The 18965-nt window shown below is 53.1% G+C and overlaps 2 protein-coding genes across 3 annotated transcripts; both read right to left on the bottom strand.

The window, feature by feature from the left end:
- Nucleotides 1–766: 766 nt before the first annotated feature.
- On the bottom strand, nucleotides 767–8833 carry TFIP11 (tuftelin interacting protein 11). Its single transcript, XM_084217346.1, has 12 exons — nucleotides 8527–8833; nucleotides 8054–8207; nucleotides 7221–7377; nucleotides 6612–6739; nucleotides 5989–6141; nucleotides 4784–5293; nucleotides 3905–4011; nucleotides 3503–3671; nucleotides 3064–3307; nucleotides 2339–2481; nucleotides 1694–1859; nucleotides 767–1134 (listed from the first exon to the last, which is right to left on the bottom strand). Exons 1-12 carry the CDS (start codon nucleotides 8721–8723, stop codon nucleotides 779–781), a joined length of 2484 nt encoding a protein of 827 aa, XP_084073472.1. The 5' UTR covers nucleotides 8724–8833; the 3' UTR covers nucleotides 767–778.
- Nucleotides 8834–9056: 223 nt separating this feature from the next.
- On the bottom strand, nucleotides 9057–17874 carry TPST2 (tyrosylprotein sulfotransferase 2). Of its 2 annotated transcripts, XM_084217281.1 has the most exons (7): nucleotides 17771–17874; nucleotides 15965–16030; nucleotides 13252–14154; nucleotides 11625–11823; nucleotides 10892–10942; nucleotides 10728–10776; nucleotides 9057–9574 (listed from the first exon to the last, which is right to left on the bottom strand). In XM_084217281.1, the coding sequence occupies exons 2-6, from the start codon at nucleotides 15973–15975 to the stop codon at nucleotides 10747–10749; spliced, it is 1194 nt and encodes a 397-aa protein (XP_084073407.1). In that variant the 5' UTR covers nucleotides 15976–16030; nucleotides 17771–17874; the 3' UTR covers nucleotides 9057–9574; nucleotides 10728–10746. The 2 variants fall into 2 exon arrangements, with proteins under 2 accessions (XP_084073407.1, XP_084073408.1); XM_084217282.1 differs by lacking the exons at nucleotides 15965–16030; nucleotides 17771–17874 and adding an exon at nucleotides 14744–14775.
- Nucleotides 17875–18965: the final 1091 nt, after the last annotated feature.

Here is an 18965-nt window from a genome sequence, read left to right as displayed (position 1 = left end):
TCCACCACTACCTGCCTTGGGAGCCATTCATACTGCAGTGACTGCTCTGATTCCCTCCCCTTCCATAACAATTCAAGGCATTTGCATGTCCTACACACATTGCAAAGCATCAGGAAGGGGAAGGGGTTTGTAGTGGGAGGTGTTGGGGTTTGGTTCCCAGTGCAGACTTGGAAAAAGCTCCCAGCTCTCACTGCTGCTGAGATCAGCTCTTGATCAGTCCTGAGAACAACCAGGTTGGCTCCCTCCAGGAAAAAAAAGCCTTAAGGTTCCTTCCCTCACCTCTGTGCTCTTAACCACTGCAGTCCCACAGCAGAGAGAGTTGGGACAGGTCCTGGCTGTGTGCAGCAAAGAGGAACACACTGTGTGAGGGATGTTGTGGGGACAGTAACTCACTGCCAGCACAAGCTGTGACATCTGTCACTACAGACTCAGGGGATTCAGGCCAGCCCTCACTGAGCAGAGAACGTGATCCCTCCTAACCTGCTGGTAAACCTCTGTCCCAGGTGGCAATTACAAGTGTCAACACTGCTTGTTCTCCCTTAGCCTGGCTTCTCAGGTTGGAAAGTCTGGCCCTCCACCCTCTTACCTGAAGAGCCTGAACAGCTCTTGCAATAAAACCATCCTGGCATCTAGCTCCAGTGTCACTATTTACAAACCTGGAACTTTATTCTAGGGTTACCCGGAGGCTGTTCCTGGCTGGTGACTCAGTCCTCAGCAGGGCCTCCCTTGGCTCTGCAGCGAGGTGGGCACCCAGATCTTCTCCCCTTGCACAGAGGCCTCACTTGGCCATGTCAATGAGGCTCTGCAGCGAGGTGGGCACCCAGGTCTTCTCCCCTTGCACGAACACCACACCCCTGTCGATGTAGATGACGATCCTGCCGAAGGTGTAGAGCTGCTTGCCCTCGTGCCTCTTCCCGATGACGGGCATGAAGACGATGTTGTGCTCCTCGGCCTTGGTCTGGATGAGGTCCTTGAAGTTCATGGGCACGGAGCCGGCGGCGGCGCCGATGCCGCGCTGGGCCATGTTCTCGGCCTCGCGCCGCTCCTGCATGGCCTCGTACTGGAAGTCCTTGCGCCGCTCCGTGTGCGTCAGGTACGCGATGTTCTCCCGGGCGCCCGGCTGCATGTACCCACCTGGGGAGAGAACACGGTCCTGAGTTGCTGCCAGAGGGAAGCAGCTCCATCCAGGACATGAATTGGGAGTGTGGTGGTCAAGTTTGGGCTCGGAAAGGGAGTTTTCAGCTTTGGAAAGAGGGCAGATTTCAGGTGATGCTCCCTCAGGCACGCCCTTCTCTTTTACACCATGTAACTCCCAACTATCACTTTTAGGTAGTAAGGAGAATCATGTGGAAGGGAACTGCTGCTTCCCTTCACCTCACCATAAAGAAAAAAATACCCAATAATGACAGCTTTAGAAGTCAAGCCCTAAGGGATGACTGACTTGACAGGGCAAGGCTGGAAGAGGATCAGTTGTTCAATGGCTCAGGAAGCCACCAAAAATCTGTTTCTGCTTCAGTGCAGTCCAGAACCATTGAGCAGCATCTCAGAGGTGTTCTTTAAGGACACAGCAAGGCAGAGATCACTGACTTTTGCTCTTGGGAGTTCCTGCCATGGTGCCAGCAGGGCCATGCCCCAATCAGCCTCCCAGTGCTGCCAGCCCAGAGCAGCAGAGCCACCCCCACGAGCCACCTACCCACGCTGGAGGACACAGCCCGGTTCATGATGTCAAGGGCTTCATTGAACTTGTCTTTGATGGAGGGATGTGCCAGCACCTGGTCTGAGAACATGGACTTCCAGCCCAGGTACCACTTGGTGATCTCTTCGTAGTTGGGGCTGTTACTGAGCCAAGAGCAGAGCACCTGCAGAGCAAGGGACTGGTCAAAGGCAGCACAGGGATGTCTGTGCAGGAGAGGCCCCTCTGCCACAGAATCCCAGAGTCTTTTAACATGGAAGAGACTCCAAGAGTATTGAGTCCAATGAGACCAATCACTCCCTTATCAACAAGCCCAGAGCACTGAGTCCCACATCCCTGGAGGTGTCCACTCCTTGGACACCTCCTGGGATGGGAACTCCATCACCTCCCTGGGCAGCCCCCTCCAGTGCCTGAACACCCTTTGTTTCCATGAGGAAATTCCTCCTGATGTCCAACCTGAATCTCTCCTGGCATAATTTGCCACTTGGTTTATTACTGTCAGTAAAAGGAGGAACTGTTCCAATGACTACTGAGCTGTGAGTGGGAACCAGCCCAGCTCAGCACAAGGGCAGCAATTCCTGGACAGGAATCACTAAAACACTCCCCAGTTAATCAAACCTCTTTCCTCTGCCCCCAGTGTCTCACCTGCAGCCACTTTGGGAAGAAGTGTTTCTCCAGCAGCCCAACAAGGCTGGAGACAGAAATCATCCCCTCCCAGTCGATCACCCAGTAAAAAGCATCCATGTGCTGCTGGTGAGGGTTGATGATGAGCTCATTCAAACACATTCCTGGGAAAGGAGAGGACAGTTTAAAAAAAGCCTCACTCAGTTTTATCTCTCAGTGCCCTGACCTCTTTCACCACCAACACACAGACCTTGAGCAGCACCTTTCTGTTATCCTAAAGGACAGTGGGGATCTTTGGCTGATCCTGCCACAAAATGGTGCGTTTCCACTTCCAATGATTACAATTTGCAGCCAGAACTGAGACACTAAAAGCACTTGACTATTTTTTAACCTTTGAGCCTCTTTGCATTACAAAACTTACGGCAAAAAAGAAAAATACTAGAACAGACCAAGGAATTAAAGAGTAATGGAGAGACATCTTACAGCCCGGTCCTACCTGACAGCCCTCAGATATTCCTACCAGCTGGAGATGGATGACTTAGAAAAAATAAGACAGAAAGCCTAGAGAATAACCGGAGTAATTCCTTGTATTTTTCTAATCTTTCTGCTTCTGCACAGGACTGGTAGCAGAAAATCAGAGGCAAGCTTACTAACAACAATCTCTGATGTAACACTGGCACCCACGTTAACAAGGACCTTTCCTTTCGGGGGGAAAGTGCCACTGCCAGCACTGTCTATTGACTTACCAAGTTTAGGCACGATGTTCTTGACCATGAAAGCCTCCCAGGAGCCAGGAGTGAACACATCCTTCCAGGGCTGAAGGATGAGCTTGGCAGAGGAGTCGCTGGGGTGCCACTTCTGCAGGGCGTTGGCCAGCTTGTTGCGGATGGGTGAGTACAGCGGCTCCAGCCGCGCCTGCATCAGCGGCAGCCAGGGGTGGATCCACGAGTGGATCGGCACTGTGTCCGTCAGAGGATTCCAGCTCTCCACCTTGGGGCACAACAGCAAACATTAACTAAATCCAGCCACCAGCAGTAAGTTTTTTTGAAGCATAAAGAGCTCTGTTGCAACACCCGACTCCCCAATCCATTGGCAGGGGTTGCACACTGGTGTTTGGGAGTTACAGCTGGAATTCAAACACCGCTTCAGAGCATGGCTTTGCTCTCCCCTGCCCTCTTCTCTCACCTCCTTCTGCAGCTTGGGGAAGATGAGCTGATCCAGAATGTTATCCAGTATCCACACAGGGACAACGTTCACCCAGCTATCCAAGAAATCCACCATGGATCCGCAGTTCCTCGGCTGCCACCGTGCCACGATGTTCCTGACATATGGCATCCAGATCTCCCACATCAGTCTGGCAAGAAACCCCAAATAAATTAAAGTGAAGCTCAAAGCTACAGCCTGGGCCTAAATAAACTAAATGGGAGCTGTTAGCTAAAGCTGCTTCTTTTCTATAGCTGCAAACTGGATTTTAACAGGCCCAGCAAGGGAATCCGCAGGAAGAGCTCCCTTGTGTCTGCTCTTTTCCATCCCCAAGGAAGTAGCACAGGAAGATGCTGCACAAAGTACAGATCATTTGTTCTTTACCTGTGGAAAGCATCTGTTGACAGGTCCTGCCCACTGTGGGATAACAGCTGATCGTTTTCCAGAAGGCTCTTCCACTTGGCTATGATTTCTGTGCCATATGTACAGTCCTGGGAATGACAGGGCACAAATGGTGCATATCCTTTCCCATTAATTCCAGCTGGGATCTGCACAGAGCAGGCTGAGGGTGTGCTAAGCACAGCCAGCATTTTCACCTCCTCTCAGGGCAAGCCAGGAGCTTGCAGTCTTAATTCCAGAATCCCACAATCACTGAATTTGGAAAAGAACTCCCAGACCACTGAGCCCAACCTGTGCCCCTCCCCACCTTGTCACCAGCCCAGAGCACCAAGTGCCACATTTGTCATTCCTTAAATGACTTTTAGCAAAGTCCTGCCAGAGAAAAATCCCACCTTACAGTATCAACACACCTACAGGGAGAGGACAGTCTGAACTTTTGCAGGTGTACAGAGAGATCCAGACTCTATTCCAGCATAAATGGCACTGAGAACAGACTGTGCATCTCTGGTACCTGACAGACAAACTTCTCCTGCTTTTTGCTAAAGAAGATCAGCTAGAGATTTTTCACCAAATTTTTCATCCCAACACTCATAAAAGGGATTGGGTTTAGCCTTACAAATGCCTAAATTCTTATCCAGCAAATGTCGGAGAGTGGGGACAGTACAGAGTTTGATTTTGTCTCTTTTCTTTTTCTCCAGACTGATCAGGAATTTAGAATCCCAGAATCCCAGACTGGTTTGGATTTGAAGGGACCTTAAAGCTCACCTCATTCCACCCCCTGCCACAGGCCACACTGGGGACAAGATAACAAAGATTACTGGAGCCATCAAGTAAGAACTGCAGATAACTCAAATCAACACACACCTTGAGGGGATCCCAGTTCTTGAAGTATTCCTTCATGAGAGGATAAACTATGGCCACTGCCAGGTCCACCCTGTCTGACATCCTGTACTCCTCGTAGTACTTGTCCTGCAGGGTCTCAAAGATCTTTGCACACTCATCCAGGGTCAGAGGGTTCTCACAGCCCGGCTGCATCCGCCTCTCACACTCCTCCACCATGTCCAGCACCTTGCTGAGGTTGCTGATGGCCTTCTCCTCGTGGGACAGCACCTCAGCCATCTTCTGGATCTCGTGGCTGAGGTTGACCACCATGTCCCTCTCGTACTGCAGCTGCCGGTCGCTCTGGATGATCTCCTGCTCCGTAATGTCGATGAGCAGCTGCAGGTTGTGCTCCAGCTCGGGCAGGGCAAAGCCCTGGGGCTTGGAGTCCTTGCCCAGGGGCTGCTGGGGGTTGTCATCTGGGATGTTGTGCTTGTGGCTGATCTGGCTGTAGCTGTAATAAACCTTCTGCTCCCGGCCCGTCATGTCGATCACCTGCCAGCACACAGAACAAATTCTCTAACAAAAAACTCTCAGCTTCAAAAAACGGGAAAATCCCTGACTCCAAATTGAAATCTGTAGATTTCCAAGGACCTTAGTCACTCCAGGAGGCTGCTAACATACACTGTGTTTGAACAAGGGGATTGCCTCCACAATGGCCTTCTCCAGACTGAAGGAAACAAAGCAAATAAGAGCCAATCTGGAATCAGAGCCAGAAGAATGTCCTCATCCCAGTTCCACTGAATGATTCTACAAGCAGTGATCTTGCCATTACTTACTGCACTTAGAACTTTTATAATTTTATAAAGATACTGTAATATCAAATTCATAATTTTGTTGAGTGCACACCAGACAAATCCCTTACTGTCCCTTTGAGGTAGAAGATGGTTCAAACAATCCCAAAAAGGACAACTGTGCTTTCAGAAGTGGATGAGTGTTGATTATGACAAATGTGAAACAATTAAACTTAAGTTGCAATTAATCCCCTAAACACACTGACGTTTAATCTAATTTGTCACCACATCCAGGTGACACAGAGCTGTTACATGGCTCAGGGACGAGCTCCATGAGGCTGCACAGGCAGTTCCTAGGACTGGCTTTACTGAGGTTACCGGTGCCTAAAATGTGCTGGTGACACCAAAGGGCCCAAACTGCTCCTCTGGGGTCACCTCTTGGCTCATCAACCTCACCTTGACCTGGGACAGCTCCTTCTGAGGGGCTGCAAGCTGCTTGCTGATCCTGCCCTTGGCTTTCAGCTCTTCCACTGTCTTGTAGCTGTACTTGGGCTTTTTCTTGCCTCCGTTCGGGTCCTTCCGCCATTGGCTGAGCTCCTTCTGAAATTCCTGGACAAAACCAGCAGAGTTGAGGTGGCTGCTCTTTGTCACACCCCAAATCTGCCTCTTTTTACAGGAAAATAACCATCAGATCAATGAAGAATTTGTACAGGAAATAAATGGTAAGTGGAAAAGCTCATGCCAAACCAGCTTGGATGCTGTGGGCCAGTCACCCATCCTATGGATTAAATGAACAGGATGTTCCTGGTCTTTTTTTTTTTTATTTAAACAAAAGACAAAGACTATTTATGTGGGGGACTCTTCAAAGGAGGGATTCTAGCAAAGCTACTGAAATAGAGGAGTCAGAAACAACAAAGAACATTACAGTGACAAGGAAAATCTGCCTAAACAAAATCAATGTGCTCTGTGTTTGGCTTCTTATCTAAAATGAGCCCAAACAGTTCTCTGACACAGAAATTAAGAAAACTGAATTTTGCCCACACAGCACAGCAGGGAAACAGCAAGAGCCCCAGAAATACCTCCTCAGTTTCCTCTTCTGAGTCCACCACAGGGAAGTCCTGCAAGGACTGCGTGGTCCTCTCGGAGCCGTAAGCGCCCACAGCACCTTTGCCTTTCCTCTGCTTGGCCTCGATGGGATTGATGATTCCTGGCAGGATGGGAATGGGGTCAGCAGGAGCAGTTTGTGTGCTGGGAGAGAGTTGAACAGCCAGGCTTTCCCTGTGAGTTACCAGATCAGCACAACACCCTCCCTGGCACTGCCTGCAGCACTGCAGGGCTTCCAGCATCACCAATTCCCTGTAAAATCACATCATCCCAGCACACACCAAACTGTCAAAGCCTTCCTCCCAACCAAATTTCACTGCCTTTTTATTCTGCCATGTAAAACAGCATCTCCTTTCCTGTGAGATGACCACCTTTGGAATTTACTGCCTTTCTTCTAGCTCTTTTTCTCTTGCAAATGACCACAGGTCAGTTTGAACACCCCTGACTCTCACCACAGGGCCCGGATCACTGGCAGGACAACAAGAAGGAAGTTTAAGCCACCTGGGGCTGGCAGTTCTTTAAGGAATCCAACCTCTCCCCCAAATCCCCAGTTAATAATAAACCACCAAACACACTGACAGTACCTTGAGCATTCTTCCCCAGACCCCTTCCAGGGACATATCCCATCTTCTGGAGAAGCTTCTGCCCAATTCCTTTAGTGTGTCTCTCCCAGCTGCCAAAATCCACAAAGGACTTGGAGCCCCCTACGAAGCCTTTCTGGCTGGGCTTGAAATTTCCACCCTGTCAAAAACAAACACAAAAAAACCTGCAGCCCTGAGGCTTCAAATAACCAAAGTGTGCAAAACTCCCCTCGGAAGGTTCTTCCCACACTGCCCAGCTCACTGGAACCTTGCTTGTGCATCCATGAAGCACTGGTGGAGATCTCTGAAATTCCTCAGATGGGAAAGGAAAATCCTGAAAAAACTCTGGCTGACAACCTGACAGTTCTCTGGGTCCACCACCAGATTTAGCTGAAGCTGATTCCTGATTCTTACAGGTTTTAATTGAAAATAAGGGTTTGAGTTTTAATCTATAACATGCCTGGATTTGTCTGTTCTGTGAAAGCAGAAAAATAAAGTCTTTAAAAGTCAGGAAACCACAGGAATTCTCTCCTTTAAACCTCCATTGACCAAAGGGAATACTGAGAAAAAAGACAGGAACTGATTCCCAAGGACACATGGTTATTATATCAATGTACAGTTGTATCAATGATTTGTTATCCTGATTTTTGTTTTATCAATGTATTTGTATCAATGATGCAAAATCTAGAGCAAACACTTCTCTTACTGACACATTTGGGTCTCTGGTTTAATTATTCCTCCCTTTTTAGTGCTCTATTACAGTCTCACTGCCCTCGACCACAGCCTGAATTTCATAAACATAAAACAGAGAACAGTAAATTTCCTGGAGAACTCACTGTCTTTAACTTCTTGGGCACAAACTCCTTGGGAATCTCCTCCTGCTTCACAGGCTTCTCATCGTCATCTGAGTCCTCATCCGAGAACTCCTCGGCCGCCGCCTTCCTCAGCCCAGCACTCACAAAGCTCACAGGGGCCGAGTAATCCCTGGAGCTGCAAAACGAGAGGCAATTCTGCTCATTCCTGCAGGAGCCTGGGGGCTGCTGTGCTTTACACCCCTCAAAAATGCCATATTAAAGGCTGTCGAGCTGCTTAACCCTGCTTTTGCCAGGCAATCCCCATCCTCCCTCTTATGCTGCAGAGAGCGAGCACAGGGAAAATCTCTAAAGGTGAGGGGGTCCCGAGAGCAGCCCGGGCTGCTCGGGTGGGTGTTCACAACCGGGAAAGGCCCAGGGAACGGGGGGAAGCTCCAGGGAACGGGGGGAAGCTCCTGGGGTCCCTGAGTGGGCCGAGAGTCCCAGCCCGGCCGTACCGCTTCCCTCCGAAGCTGGGCCGCTCCTCGTCCGAGTCGCGCTCGGCCCACACGCCGTAGGTGGCCTCCTCCTTGGTCTGGCGGTGTCGCTGCCGGTGCGGGTTGAATTCGTTCTGCAAGTCCCACTCCGACACCTCGAAGTTCTCCATCTCCACGCCATCGTCTCCGTCCGTGCCGTACAGGTGCGACATCGACATGGTGGCACCGCCGCGATGCCCCGGCCCGCTCAGGGACCCCAAGCCCCCTCAGGAACTCCTGACCCGGGACCCCCGGCCCCGCTCACGGCCCCCAGCACCGGCCCTGGCCGCGCCGCCACGCCGGATGCGCCCCATCCACTTCCGGTCCGCTTCCCGCAGCGCGCAAACCCCGCCCCCAGACCATAGAGTCGCCAGGAGCGGAGCGGCCGCGCTGGTAGCGCCGCCCTGTGGCCCGGCGGGGTAGAGGGGGCGGAGCCCGCGCGCGATAAATAATTAAAATATTAAATATCAAATCAACACTTTAATGGTGTCCGACACCGTTGATGGGGGAGCGGGGGGAGGGCATATATTAACTCTGCAATAGCCTCTGCAGGGTCGGGGACGGGGCTGGGGGGAGGGCACACGCACCACAAAGGCTCTGCAGGGCCAGGGGGCTGTTCCTGACCCTGGGAGTTGGGAACAGCAGGACCGGGGCGGCTCTTCCCGATCCCAGGAGTACGGAACGGCGGGGATGGGAGGGCTGTTCCCCACACCGGGAACGGTGAACAGGATCACGAGACACAAACGCGATGTACGGAGTCCTCCAGCCACGGCACAGGTAATCAATCTCCTCCCGTCCCCCCTCCGAGCCCGGCTTTCCACAGCTGCATTCCTTCCCCACGGAGCGCTGGGACGGGCCGGGGACGTTCCCGCCGTGGAGCACGTTTGGCCTTTGCAAATAAATGCAAATACATTCCTGGAGCGCAGTCATTTGGCAACAGTAGGAGCAAGCAATATGCTTGGAGAACAGATTTCCACGGGCCCACTGCACACTCGTCCTTCTCAGGCAACGACAGGCCATTGGCAGCGTTCTGGAAGAGACAAAACAGAGCCTCAGGGACAGGATCCCCTCAGGGAAGGATCTCCTCGGGACAGGATCCCCTCAGGGACAGGATCACCTCGGGGAAGAATCCCCTCAGAAGCAGGATTCCCTCAGGGAAGGATCTCCTCAGCTAAGAGGATCCCCTCAGGAGCAGGATCCCCTCAGGAGCAGGATCCCCTCAGGAGCAGGAGACCTTCAGAAGCAGGATCTCCTCTTAGGAAAAGGATCCTCTCAGGGGTAGGATCTCCTTGGGAGCAGGATTCCCTTGGGGAAGGAACCCCTCAGGAGCAGGAGACTTTCAGAAGCAGGATCTCCTCTTAGGGGCAGGATCCCCTTGGGAGCAGGATCCCCTCGGGAGCAGATCCCCTCAGGAAGATGATCCCTTAAGGAACAGAATCCCTTCAGAAGCAGGATCCCCTTAGGAACAGGATCCATTCAGAGGCAGGACCCCCTCAGAACAGGATCCCCTCAGACTAGCACAACAGGGCCCGACTGAGGGTTTAAAGCTCCTGTGACACAAAAAATGGCCAGAAAGGAACCAACTCTCAGCCCAGGACAAGGGAACACACAATTCCTGATCTTCCCTCAGTGCTTCTGATCTTTTTCTAGCCCAACCATCTGCTTGTACACAGAAAGTTGCTCCTAAAGGATCAGTTTTAGTACCGAGAATGGTATTTTATGCTTTAGCATGGGGGAAGAACATCCAACACATCAACAGTTGTCTCTGGAGCAGCAGCCCAAGGCAGCAGCTTTGTTTTCCATCATGTTTTCCTTTGTTTTCTGTCCCCTTCCTCAGGTCCATGGCACGTCTTTGGAGGCAGCTGGGGAGCAGCTCAGCTCATCCACACATTCCATGTGTCCCTGCTGCCCGCGGGGACGGGCTGCAATAACCCTCCCAGGCGGCTGAGTTTCATTTTGCAGCTTTAATCCTGTTCCCAGAGCTCAGGAAAAGAATTCCTTACAAATGGTCCCACACAGCAGCATTGTGTGGGAAGATCTGAGGCGACTGTGAAGGATCCCTGGCACCAGGAGTGTGCCTGGAACCCCAGCAGATCCACAGAAATCACACAAACCCAGAGCTGGTCTTGGAGCAACACAGGCAGATTTGCCCAAATCCCGAAATTAAGTAAACAGGGTCTTACCTGGAAATCATTAATTTTCTTAGTGAGAAGATGATGTGTTCTGAGTCACCTGGAAGAGCCCCAAAAGAGAAGGGTCAGCTCTGAGCCAGCATTCCCCAGGGAAGGCAGCAGTGACCAGGTACCCTGGTGTGTCCCAAACCCCCAAACCCTCAGGGTGCTCTTACCTGCAGGTGACCTTTGAGATTGGCCGGTGTTTTATAATCCCCCTTTAAAACCTGTGGGAAAGAGAACCTGGAGTGACCTCCTGGGGCAGTGGAATCACCTCTGGGTCACTGCTGTCAGCCATTCCCAGCCTTCCCAGGGAAAAGTGCTCTGTCCTGCTCTGGGCCCCTCTCTCCAAAACAGACACGGAGAGGCTAGAGTGTGTCCAGAGAAGGGAACAGAGCTGGGGAAGGGGCTGGAGCAGCTGAGGGAGCTGGGAAAGGGGCTCACCTGGGGAAAAGGAGGCTCAGGGGGGACCTTGTGGCTCTGACAGGAGGGGACAGCCAGGGGTGTCAGGCTCTGCTCCCAGGGAACAGGGACAGGAGGAGAGGAAACTGCATCAAACTGTGCCAGGGGAAGGTCAGGTTGGACAGCAGGAGGAATTTCCTCATGGAAAGGGTGGTCAGGGACTGGAAGGGGCTGCCCAGGGAGGTTTGGAGTCCCCATCCCTGGAGGTGTCCAAGGAACATGCTCCATGTGGCACTCAGTGCTCTGGTGGGGATCGGGCACAGGTTGGACTCAATCCCAACCTGAATGACTCTCTGATTCTGTGATTCTGTTTTCCCTGTGTGATTCTGTGTTCCCTGTGTGAGGCTGTTTCCCCCCCTGCTCCATCCTGACCCAGCTCAGGAGCTTCCCTTGCTCCGGAGGGCTCCGTGAGCCCCTGGCTGTCCCCTCCCTGGCAGTGCCACTCACCCTGTGCGTGTTGTTGACAACCAGGGGGTCGGGGTGGCCGTAGTTGGGGGGGTTGGCGTAGGGGTCGTAGCCGAGCCGGGCGAGCATGGGGGCGATGTGGGCCATGTCCTGCAGCACATCCCCCGGGATGTGCCCGATCCATTTGGATAACGCCTCCATGTTCACCGGCTTGATCACCTGGTCTGTTGACCTCTCTATCCTGGAGAAAATAAAGGAAAAAAACAAAAGACAAAATGGTTGGATTTCACACATGTGCTGGGCTCACACACAACTCGCTGCCACCTCCAAAAGAGAACCACAGGATGGGATCTTAAATCCTGTCCTGCTCCCTGCCATGGGCACAGACACCTTCCACTATCCTAGGTTGCTCCAAATCCTGTCCCACCTGGCCTTGGGCACTTCCTTGGATGGGGTAGCCACAGTTTCTGTCCCTCACAGCCCTGCTCTGGGAAAGCAGATCCTGGCAGGGGCTTCCACAGCCCCAGAGGCTGGGTCCTCCTGTTTAGAATCGTGGAATCATTAAGGCTGGAAAAATCCTCTAAGATGAGTGAGTCCAGCCATTCCCCCAACACTCCTAAGGCCACCACTAACCCATGTCCCCAGCTGCCACATCCACACAGCTTTTAAATTCCTTCAGGGATGGTGACTCTACCACCGTTCTGTTCCAATGCTTAATTACCCTTTCAGGAAAGGAATTTTCCTTTTTATCCAGGCTAAACTTTCTCTGGCACAACTTGAGGCTGCTTCCTTTGTTCTTACAGGAGGTATCTATCCTGCACTGGGACAGAGGGTTTCACCATGACACCTCTGCTTATCAGAGGAAAACAACGTAAGATATCTGAGCTGTAGCACAGATACACTTGATGACCCCTATGAATATTCAAAACCTGATCTAAGCAACCTGGACCAATTTACTCTGAGCAAACAGGGAAGTAGAGCTGGCTGCACTCCCAGGGCATCCTGGAAAACTGGAGCAGCTGCACATCCCCCCGTGGCTCCTGTGCCCTCACCACCGGGGCACCAGCAACTGATACAGAGACTTGGATAATTCCCTTACATGGCTGATTAAATTTTGCTAAGCCTGACTTAAGCCTCCATTTAGAAAAGAAACAGCATTAAAAGAGGAAGAGAAAGTGGGAGAAGGCAAACACCCCCTACACATGGAGAGGGCAGGAGGGAGTGCTGGGTGTGCCTCCACTGAGCAGGTATTGCTTTTATTCTGCAATGCCAACCCCAGACCTGGCAAGAACTGCAGCTCATCATCATTAGCAGCACAACTAATCACACCAAGGAGGCATCTGAGGACGGGTGGAAAAAGAGACATTAAAGAGCTCACGTTTCAGAGCAAGTAGTTCTTTGCAAATTAGAGACTGAAATAATTTCTGCAGTGTCAAGAGAGATTAAACAGTCACCTGCTCCTGAAATCCTTGCTTGACAAGCTGTTCTGTGGAGTACAACAGATTGGGAGCATTAAAGCCATCTCTTACTCAGGAACACAAACCCCGCTGCAGTACAACGTGCTGTCCCTCCTCCCCCAAAATTACACACAAACACCAGCAACGCGGCTCTGCCCCCAGATTTAGCCTGCCTTGTGCAACGAAAAGCTGAGGAAAGAACCGAGACTCACTTGGAAAGGGACACCCCGCCAGGCTTCCCGATGAGCTCCTCGTGGTGCAGCACCGTGTCGCTCCAGGAGATGTCCAGGAACCTCATGATGTTGTGCATGGACTGCTCGGGGTGCAGCACCAGCTGCTCGTAGTAGACGGGCAGGCAGCGGGCGCGGCCGATCTCCAGGCACTGGGAGTACATCACCTCGATGGCCTTGTTCCACTTGGTCAGGCAGTCCCGGTAGCTGTTCAGGTCGAAGCCGGCGATCGTCACCTTGCGCGTGATCATGGAGTGCACCGAGGCGCGCCCGTCCCGCACCATCAGCAGGAACTTGGAGTTGGGGAACAGCCGGGACAGGTACACGGAGGACTTGAGCGTGAAGGGGTCCTTGTTGCACAGGTACCTGGCGGGCTCGCCGTGCTTGGCGATCACTTCCAGGATGAAGGCCTGCATGGCCGCGTCCAGCACCTGGTCCGTCACCCCCGCCTCGTCCAGCCGCATCTTCTCACGGCCGGACTTGGACCAGGCCTGGCGCATGGCCAGCACGCGGGGGATGATGCGGGTCTCCTCCCCGCAGCGCACCTCGGGGTGGGCGTCCAGCATGGCCCTCATCAGCGTGGTGCCGCTGCGGGGGACGCCGCCGATGAAGATCAGGGGCATGTCCTTGCTGTACCGGTACTCCACGTGGTTGGCGTCCACCATCACCAGCTCCTCGTTCTCCGGCCTCATCAGCCTGTGCCTCCTCTCGCTCAGGACCTGCTGGCACTCCAGGACCTGCTGCCCGAGGTGCAGGGTCACCATCAGGGCTGCCACCGAACCCACCAGCAGCAGCACCCTGCGCGTGGTGACCCGCATCCTGCTCTCCTGGGCACAGGCTGGGGGCTTCAGCTCTCCGCTAGCGAGTGTCCAACCCCACGGGCATCTGCAAGAGAACAGCACTGTCAGGGCAGTGATGGGATGCTGACACCATCCCGGATTTCATCACCTCCTTCACTTATCAGCACCTCTTTCATTTATCAGCACCTCCCAGGCTTGGTGCCCTACACCCAGCAGGTAATTAAAGTCTGCCTCGGTGCACACCCAAAGAGAGAATTTCTGCATTGTGCTCCCAGAAACACAGGTTTACAGCTGGAGCAAAGCTCCAGGAACGTTTTAGAGAAGAGGGGCACTGTATATTCAGAGACTCCTTAAAGCAAAATTTTTACAGAGAGCCTGTTCCATCCCAGATGAAGCCCAGACCCAAGCTGAGGTTATTCCTCCCAAACCTAAGTCAGCAATCCAGCACTGCTCACCTCCCAGCTACCTGCATCCTCCCTACATTTTGTTTAGTCTAACCCTACAGTCACAGGGTTGGGGGAAGCTGAAATAAGAGAAAAACAAAAGCCTCTCATGCCAGCTTTAAGGGTCTGAGTCAGGAGAAACTCTCAGAATGAAACACTGAGAGATTCAACCATCTGAGAGTGAACAGCCACACGCAGCGTTCACCACCCTGCCCTGCCTCGGGAACTGACCTGACAGAGAAATCCGTGAAACTTCATCTGGCACCGAGACTTTTCGGGGTTTTCCACGGCTCGGCAGGACATCCAGCAGGAAGGCTGCAGCCTCTGCAAGTGCCCAGCTCAGCTGCGTGCCCGGAGGGACTCCCGGGAATGCTGGCACCGCTTCCCGCCCCCTCCCCCCGTCCGCCCCAGTTGCGAGTGCAGGTTTTGCAATCCTCCCCTGGGCTCACCCCGGGATTTCTAGTTCTTTTTGATTATGTGGCTGGGGCAGGAGCTGAATGGACTGGAAGGAACGGGCCGTCCATGGATTCTGTTTTGCTGACAGGCCAAAGAGCTGCTCCAGAAAATCGTTTCCCCCCGCAACGAAGGAATACATTGTGCAGCAGCCCATGCGGAGCAGGGAGCAGGCAGTAGAGAGCCTGGAGTTGGGCAGCTTTCCTGCTCCTCCTGCCAGGCACTCAGGGACTCGCTCTACTCCCCCCTTCCAGTTTCTAACATCCCACTCCACCATCCTGGACTTCACCCACTGATTGGTATCCACTTCTGCCCAGGCAGTGCCTCTCTGCCAGCCCAGGGATGCCCTCCCACAACCCAGCAGCACAGCAACATCACACCAAAAGTATTTTTGTGGCTCTTTACTCCCTGGTCCACCCTGACCACAAGTGTGCAAGAGCATGCATGGGTGTGAGCGAATGTGCGCAAGTGTGAGTAGTGTGACCGAGTGTGTGCGAGTGTGGACTTGGACAAACCTCTCCATTGGGATCACTCTGGGATCACCCCAATGTGCTGGGAGGGCTGAACAACACCCAGAGCGTGTCTGGCCGCTCACACTCACACTCATGCACACTCACTCATACTCTTGCACACTCGCTCACACTCATGCACACGCTCATGCTCACGCTCACTAAGTCACACTCACGCACGCTTGCTCAGGCAGAGCACTAAAATCAGCCTTGCAAGGCTGGCACCCAAAGCGTTGGGGAGGATGGGGACCAGTGGGGATGTGACAGCAGAGTGACAAGAGGTCCTGCAGGCAGCAAGTCTTCCATATTCCCATGCTGACGGGACTTGAGCATGAAGAAGGCTGACACTGTGTCGTGCCAGCTTGTGAAAGCAACACAGGATCAATGGGGCACCAGTGGGGATGTGGACAGATGTGCAACATCATGAGACAGATGTGCAGCAGCCCCCCAGCCTCCCAGGGGAATCACACATCCAGCAGCTTGCTCTTACCTTTTCCCCATACGGTCATTGTGCTTCTAGTTGAGCTTCATGCTGAACCCGTGGCCACCAAAACACCTGATGGGGAAGAGCAGCCACAGTGTTGATTTGTTTATTTAGCACACACATCTGCTCCCCTCCTCAGCACCTTCTGCTCCTCCCCACAGCCTCCTCTGAGCCCCAGGGAAAGGTGTTCCTGCTGGAGCTGGTGGCCCCAGCTCATGGCAGCGCTGGCAGCTGGACTTGGCACACCTGCCTTGAGACACCAGCACTGTTCACAGAGCGCAGCCAAGCCAGGAGACACAGAGGGAAGCAGCAGGGCTGCTGCTCTTTTAGGAAATGCAGCCTGCTGGAAAGGAGAGAGGCCTCAGGGGGACCCTAGCAGCCTGGCTGTTTAAAGCCCAGGGGATGACAATCCAGCTGGGCACAATTCCAGCACACACTGGCGGCACAACGGCCTTGACCAGAGGAAGCAGCTCCAGACTGGCCTGCTGCAAATGCTGAAATCAGGCACACGTCAGACTATGACCAGAGCCCCCACATCAGTGACAGTGAAGGAGACAGAACCCAGAGGACCTGCAGGCCTGGCAGGAAATACCCCCAGGTTAGGAACCAAACCCCTGGACACTGGGTTTCCCACAGGGACTGCTCCATGCCAGGGAGCACAGCAGCCTTGGCTGAAGCCATCCTGCAAGCACAGAGCATCCTGGGGACAGTCTGGGACACGGAGCTGCAGCAGAGCGCCCCGAGGGCCAGGACCTGGCGGATCACCAGATGTCACTCTGCTCCCAGGATCACAGCGTGGACATGGGACCACCTTGGGGTCACTGCTGCTGGGACATTCCCAGCCAGCTCCCCCTGGCCTTGCAGGATGTTCCTGAGAACATTTCCAGTAGTGACACTAATGGCTATTCCAGTCTCCTCTCGTGCCATCGAGTGTCACCGGCCCCTCCGCCTCAGCACTAAAGAGAAACCAGAGGGAAACTCCACCCAGCAGGAACTCTACAAGGGCTTATCTGCAGTGCAGGCGCTTCCCTGTGAGGCTTCCTGCTCAGCCAGGCCTTCATGGACTACAGGATTCCAGCTCCAGACCAGGCTGCAGCTCCACGGAGCAGCAGCTGCATCTGTGGATGTGCTTCTGCAGTGCCCTGAGTGCTGAGGTGCAGGGACAGAGGTGATCCAACAGCCCACCCGACTCACCCCGCTCCAGAAACGGCTCCAGATCCAGCCCAGGCACAGACACACGGACAGACACACAGACACACACTTGTGACTTCCTTCCTGATGCTGTGCAGGGCGTCACCACCAGCTGGGCTCCAAGAGCAGCTCTGACCAAAACCCTACCAAAACCCCCGAGTGAAACCCCTGACCTTGGCACCTGTGCTGGGAACTGGTAAAAACCACCCCCGGAACAGCCCCAGAGCAGGCACAGCACCCTCAGCAATGAGGAAACACCATTTGTTAAAGTGTTACAAACAACCACAGAAACAGTTTCTATGAGAAGCCCCATATGATCAAAAGCTGCATTTTTCTTTAAACCATTCCCAGAAATGAGTGTCATTAAGTGCAGCCTCCCCAAAACACATAGGCGTGGCCTGGAAAATTTGAGCTCAATTTGTTGGTGCTTAAGAAAAGGATGAGGATCTGCAGACGCCCCTGTGGCGGAACAGCAGCAGAAACTGTGGTCAGCAAGAAATGTCCCAACATATCCAACTCACATCTTTACAAATCAGCGATATTTAATTACTGAATTGATAGTCTCCAGTTCATTTACAAAAATAAACACAGCTTGCCTGAGGGCCACTGCTTCATCCTAACCTGAGCTCAGTCCAACGCTGGCACTGCTGATGGCAGCTCTGCTCCTCCTGGATGCTCCCGCTGGCACCTTGTGCAGCACATTTCCAAACAATTCCCAGGTATCTCTCTTAGCAGGAGATACTGGAATGCAGCGAGCATGGGGCATGGAGCATGGGGCCAGCCCAAATCTCCACCAGGAGCACACAGAGGCACCACGGGGGTGGCTGTGGTCACCGAGTGCAGCGTCAGCCCTGTTGCACAACCCCCAGCTTGTGCTCCTCCACCCCTCACAGACCGGGATCGATCCCACAGGACAGTGGGAACAGAGTCCAACCCACCCACCCCAGTGGTGGGACAGGGGCTCTGCACCTACCTCTGCTGCATATGTGCCTTGGCCTTGGAGAGAAGATATGAAAATTAAGCTGCAGCACTGAAAAAAACCCACACAACAGAAAAGAAGCTGCTGTCAGCCACCACGTGGCAAGAGCAGCACCACTGAGAGCAGGACGGTTTGGTGACTAAAATTGAAGCTGCACTGCAGGTCATGAACCCATGGCATCCACTGGAACAGAGGCCAATTCCAGTGAAAACACAACCAATCCCAACAAAAACACCTGGGTCTGGAGCACTTTGGAGTTCTGTGTCCCTTGGAAAATCCCCAAACAGCACTGACAGCCCTGTGGTTTACACTTACACCGCCGCCATCGTCCCAGGGAAAAATAACAGTCAAAAGAGTTCAGGGATGAGTGTTGAAGCAGCCACCTCAGCACCCAAACCACACACAGGCTGCTCCAGCTGCATCTTAGCACCTAACAGGCTCAGGGGGCAAAGGGGAATTTATTCTCACTGCTGAGTACCAAGAAAAATAAACCAGCAGAACCTGCTGCCCTGAGGATTAAGGCAGCGTGTGCCAGTTTCAAACACTTTCTGGCTCAGAAAAGCCTGCAAGGTGAGAGCTGAGCCACACCAATCATTCTAGTCGAGCATCCCAAAGAGCCCAGCCAGGGATGGGGCACTGTGTGCCAGCCAGCTCCAAGAGGCTCTAAATCACATCAGCAGAGGATCCACAGACATTTCACAGCACAAACAGACTGTTGGTTTATCGCCTCAAGGCTGTTATGATTAGCAAAACATTTTATTATCCTGCTCAGTGGTACAGTGTTCCTCAAACAATAAAAATCCCACCAATTTACAGTAACTCCCCTCCACCCATCCC

The sequence above is a fragment of the Fringilla coelebs genome (genome assembly GCF_963513975.1).
Source record: "Fringilla coelebs genome assembly, chromosome: 17".
NCBI classification, from domain to species: Eukaryota; Metazoa; Chordata; class Aves; order Passeriformes; family Fringillidae; genus Fringilla; species Fringilla coelebs.
Note: the sequence above shows the minus strand (reverse complement) of the source record. Positions and strands in the feature narration are given on the sequence as shown.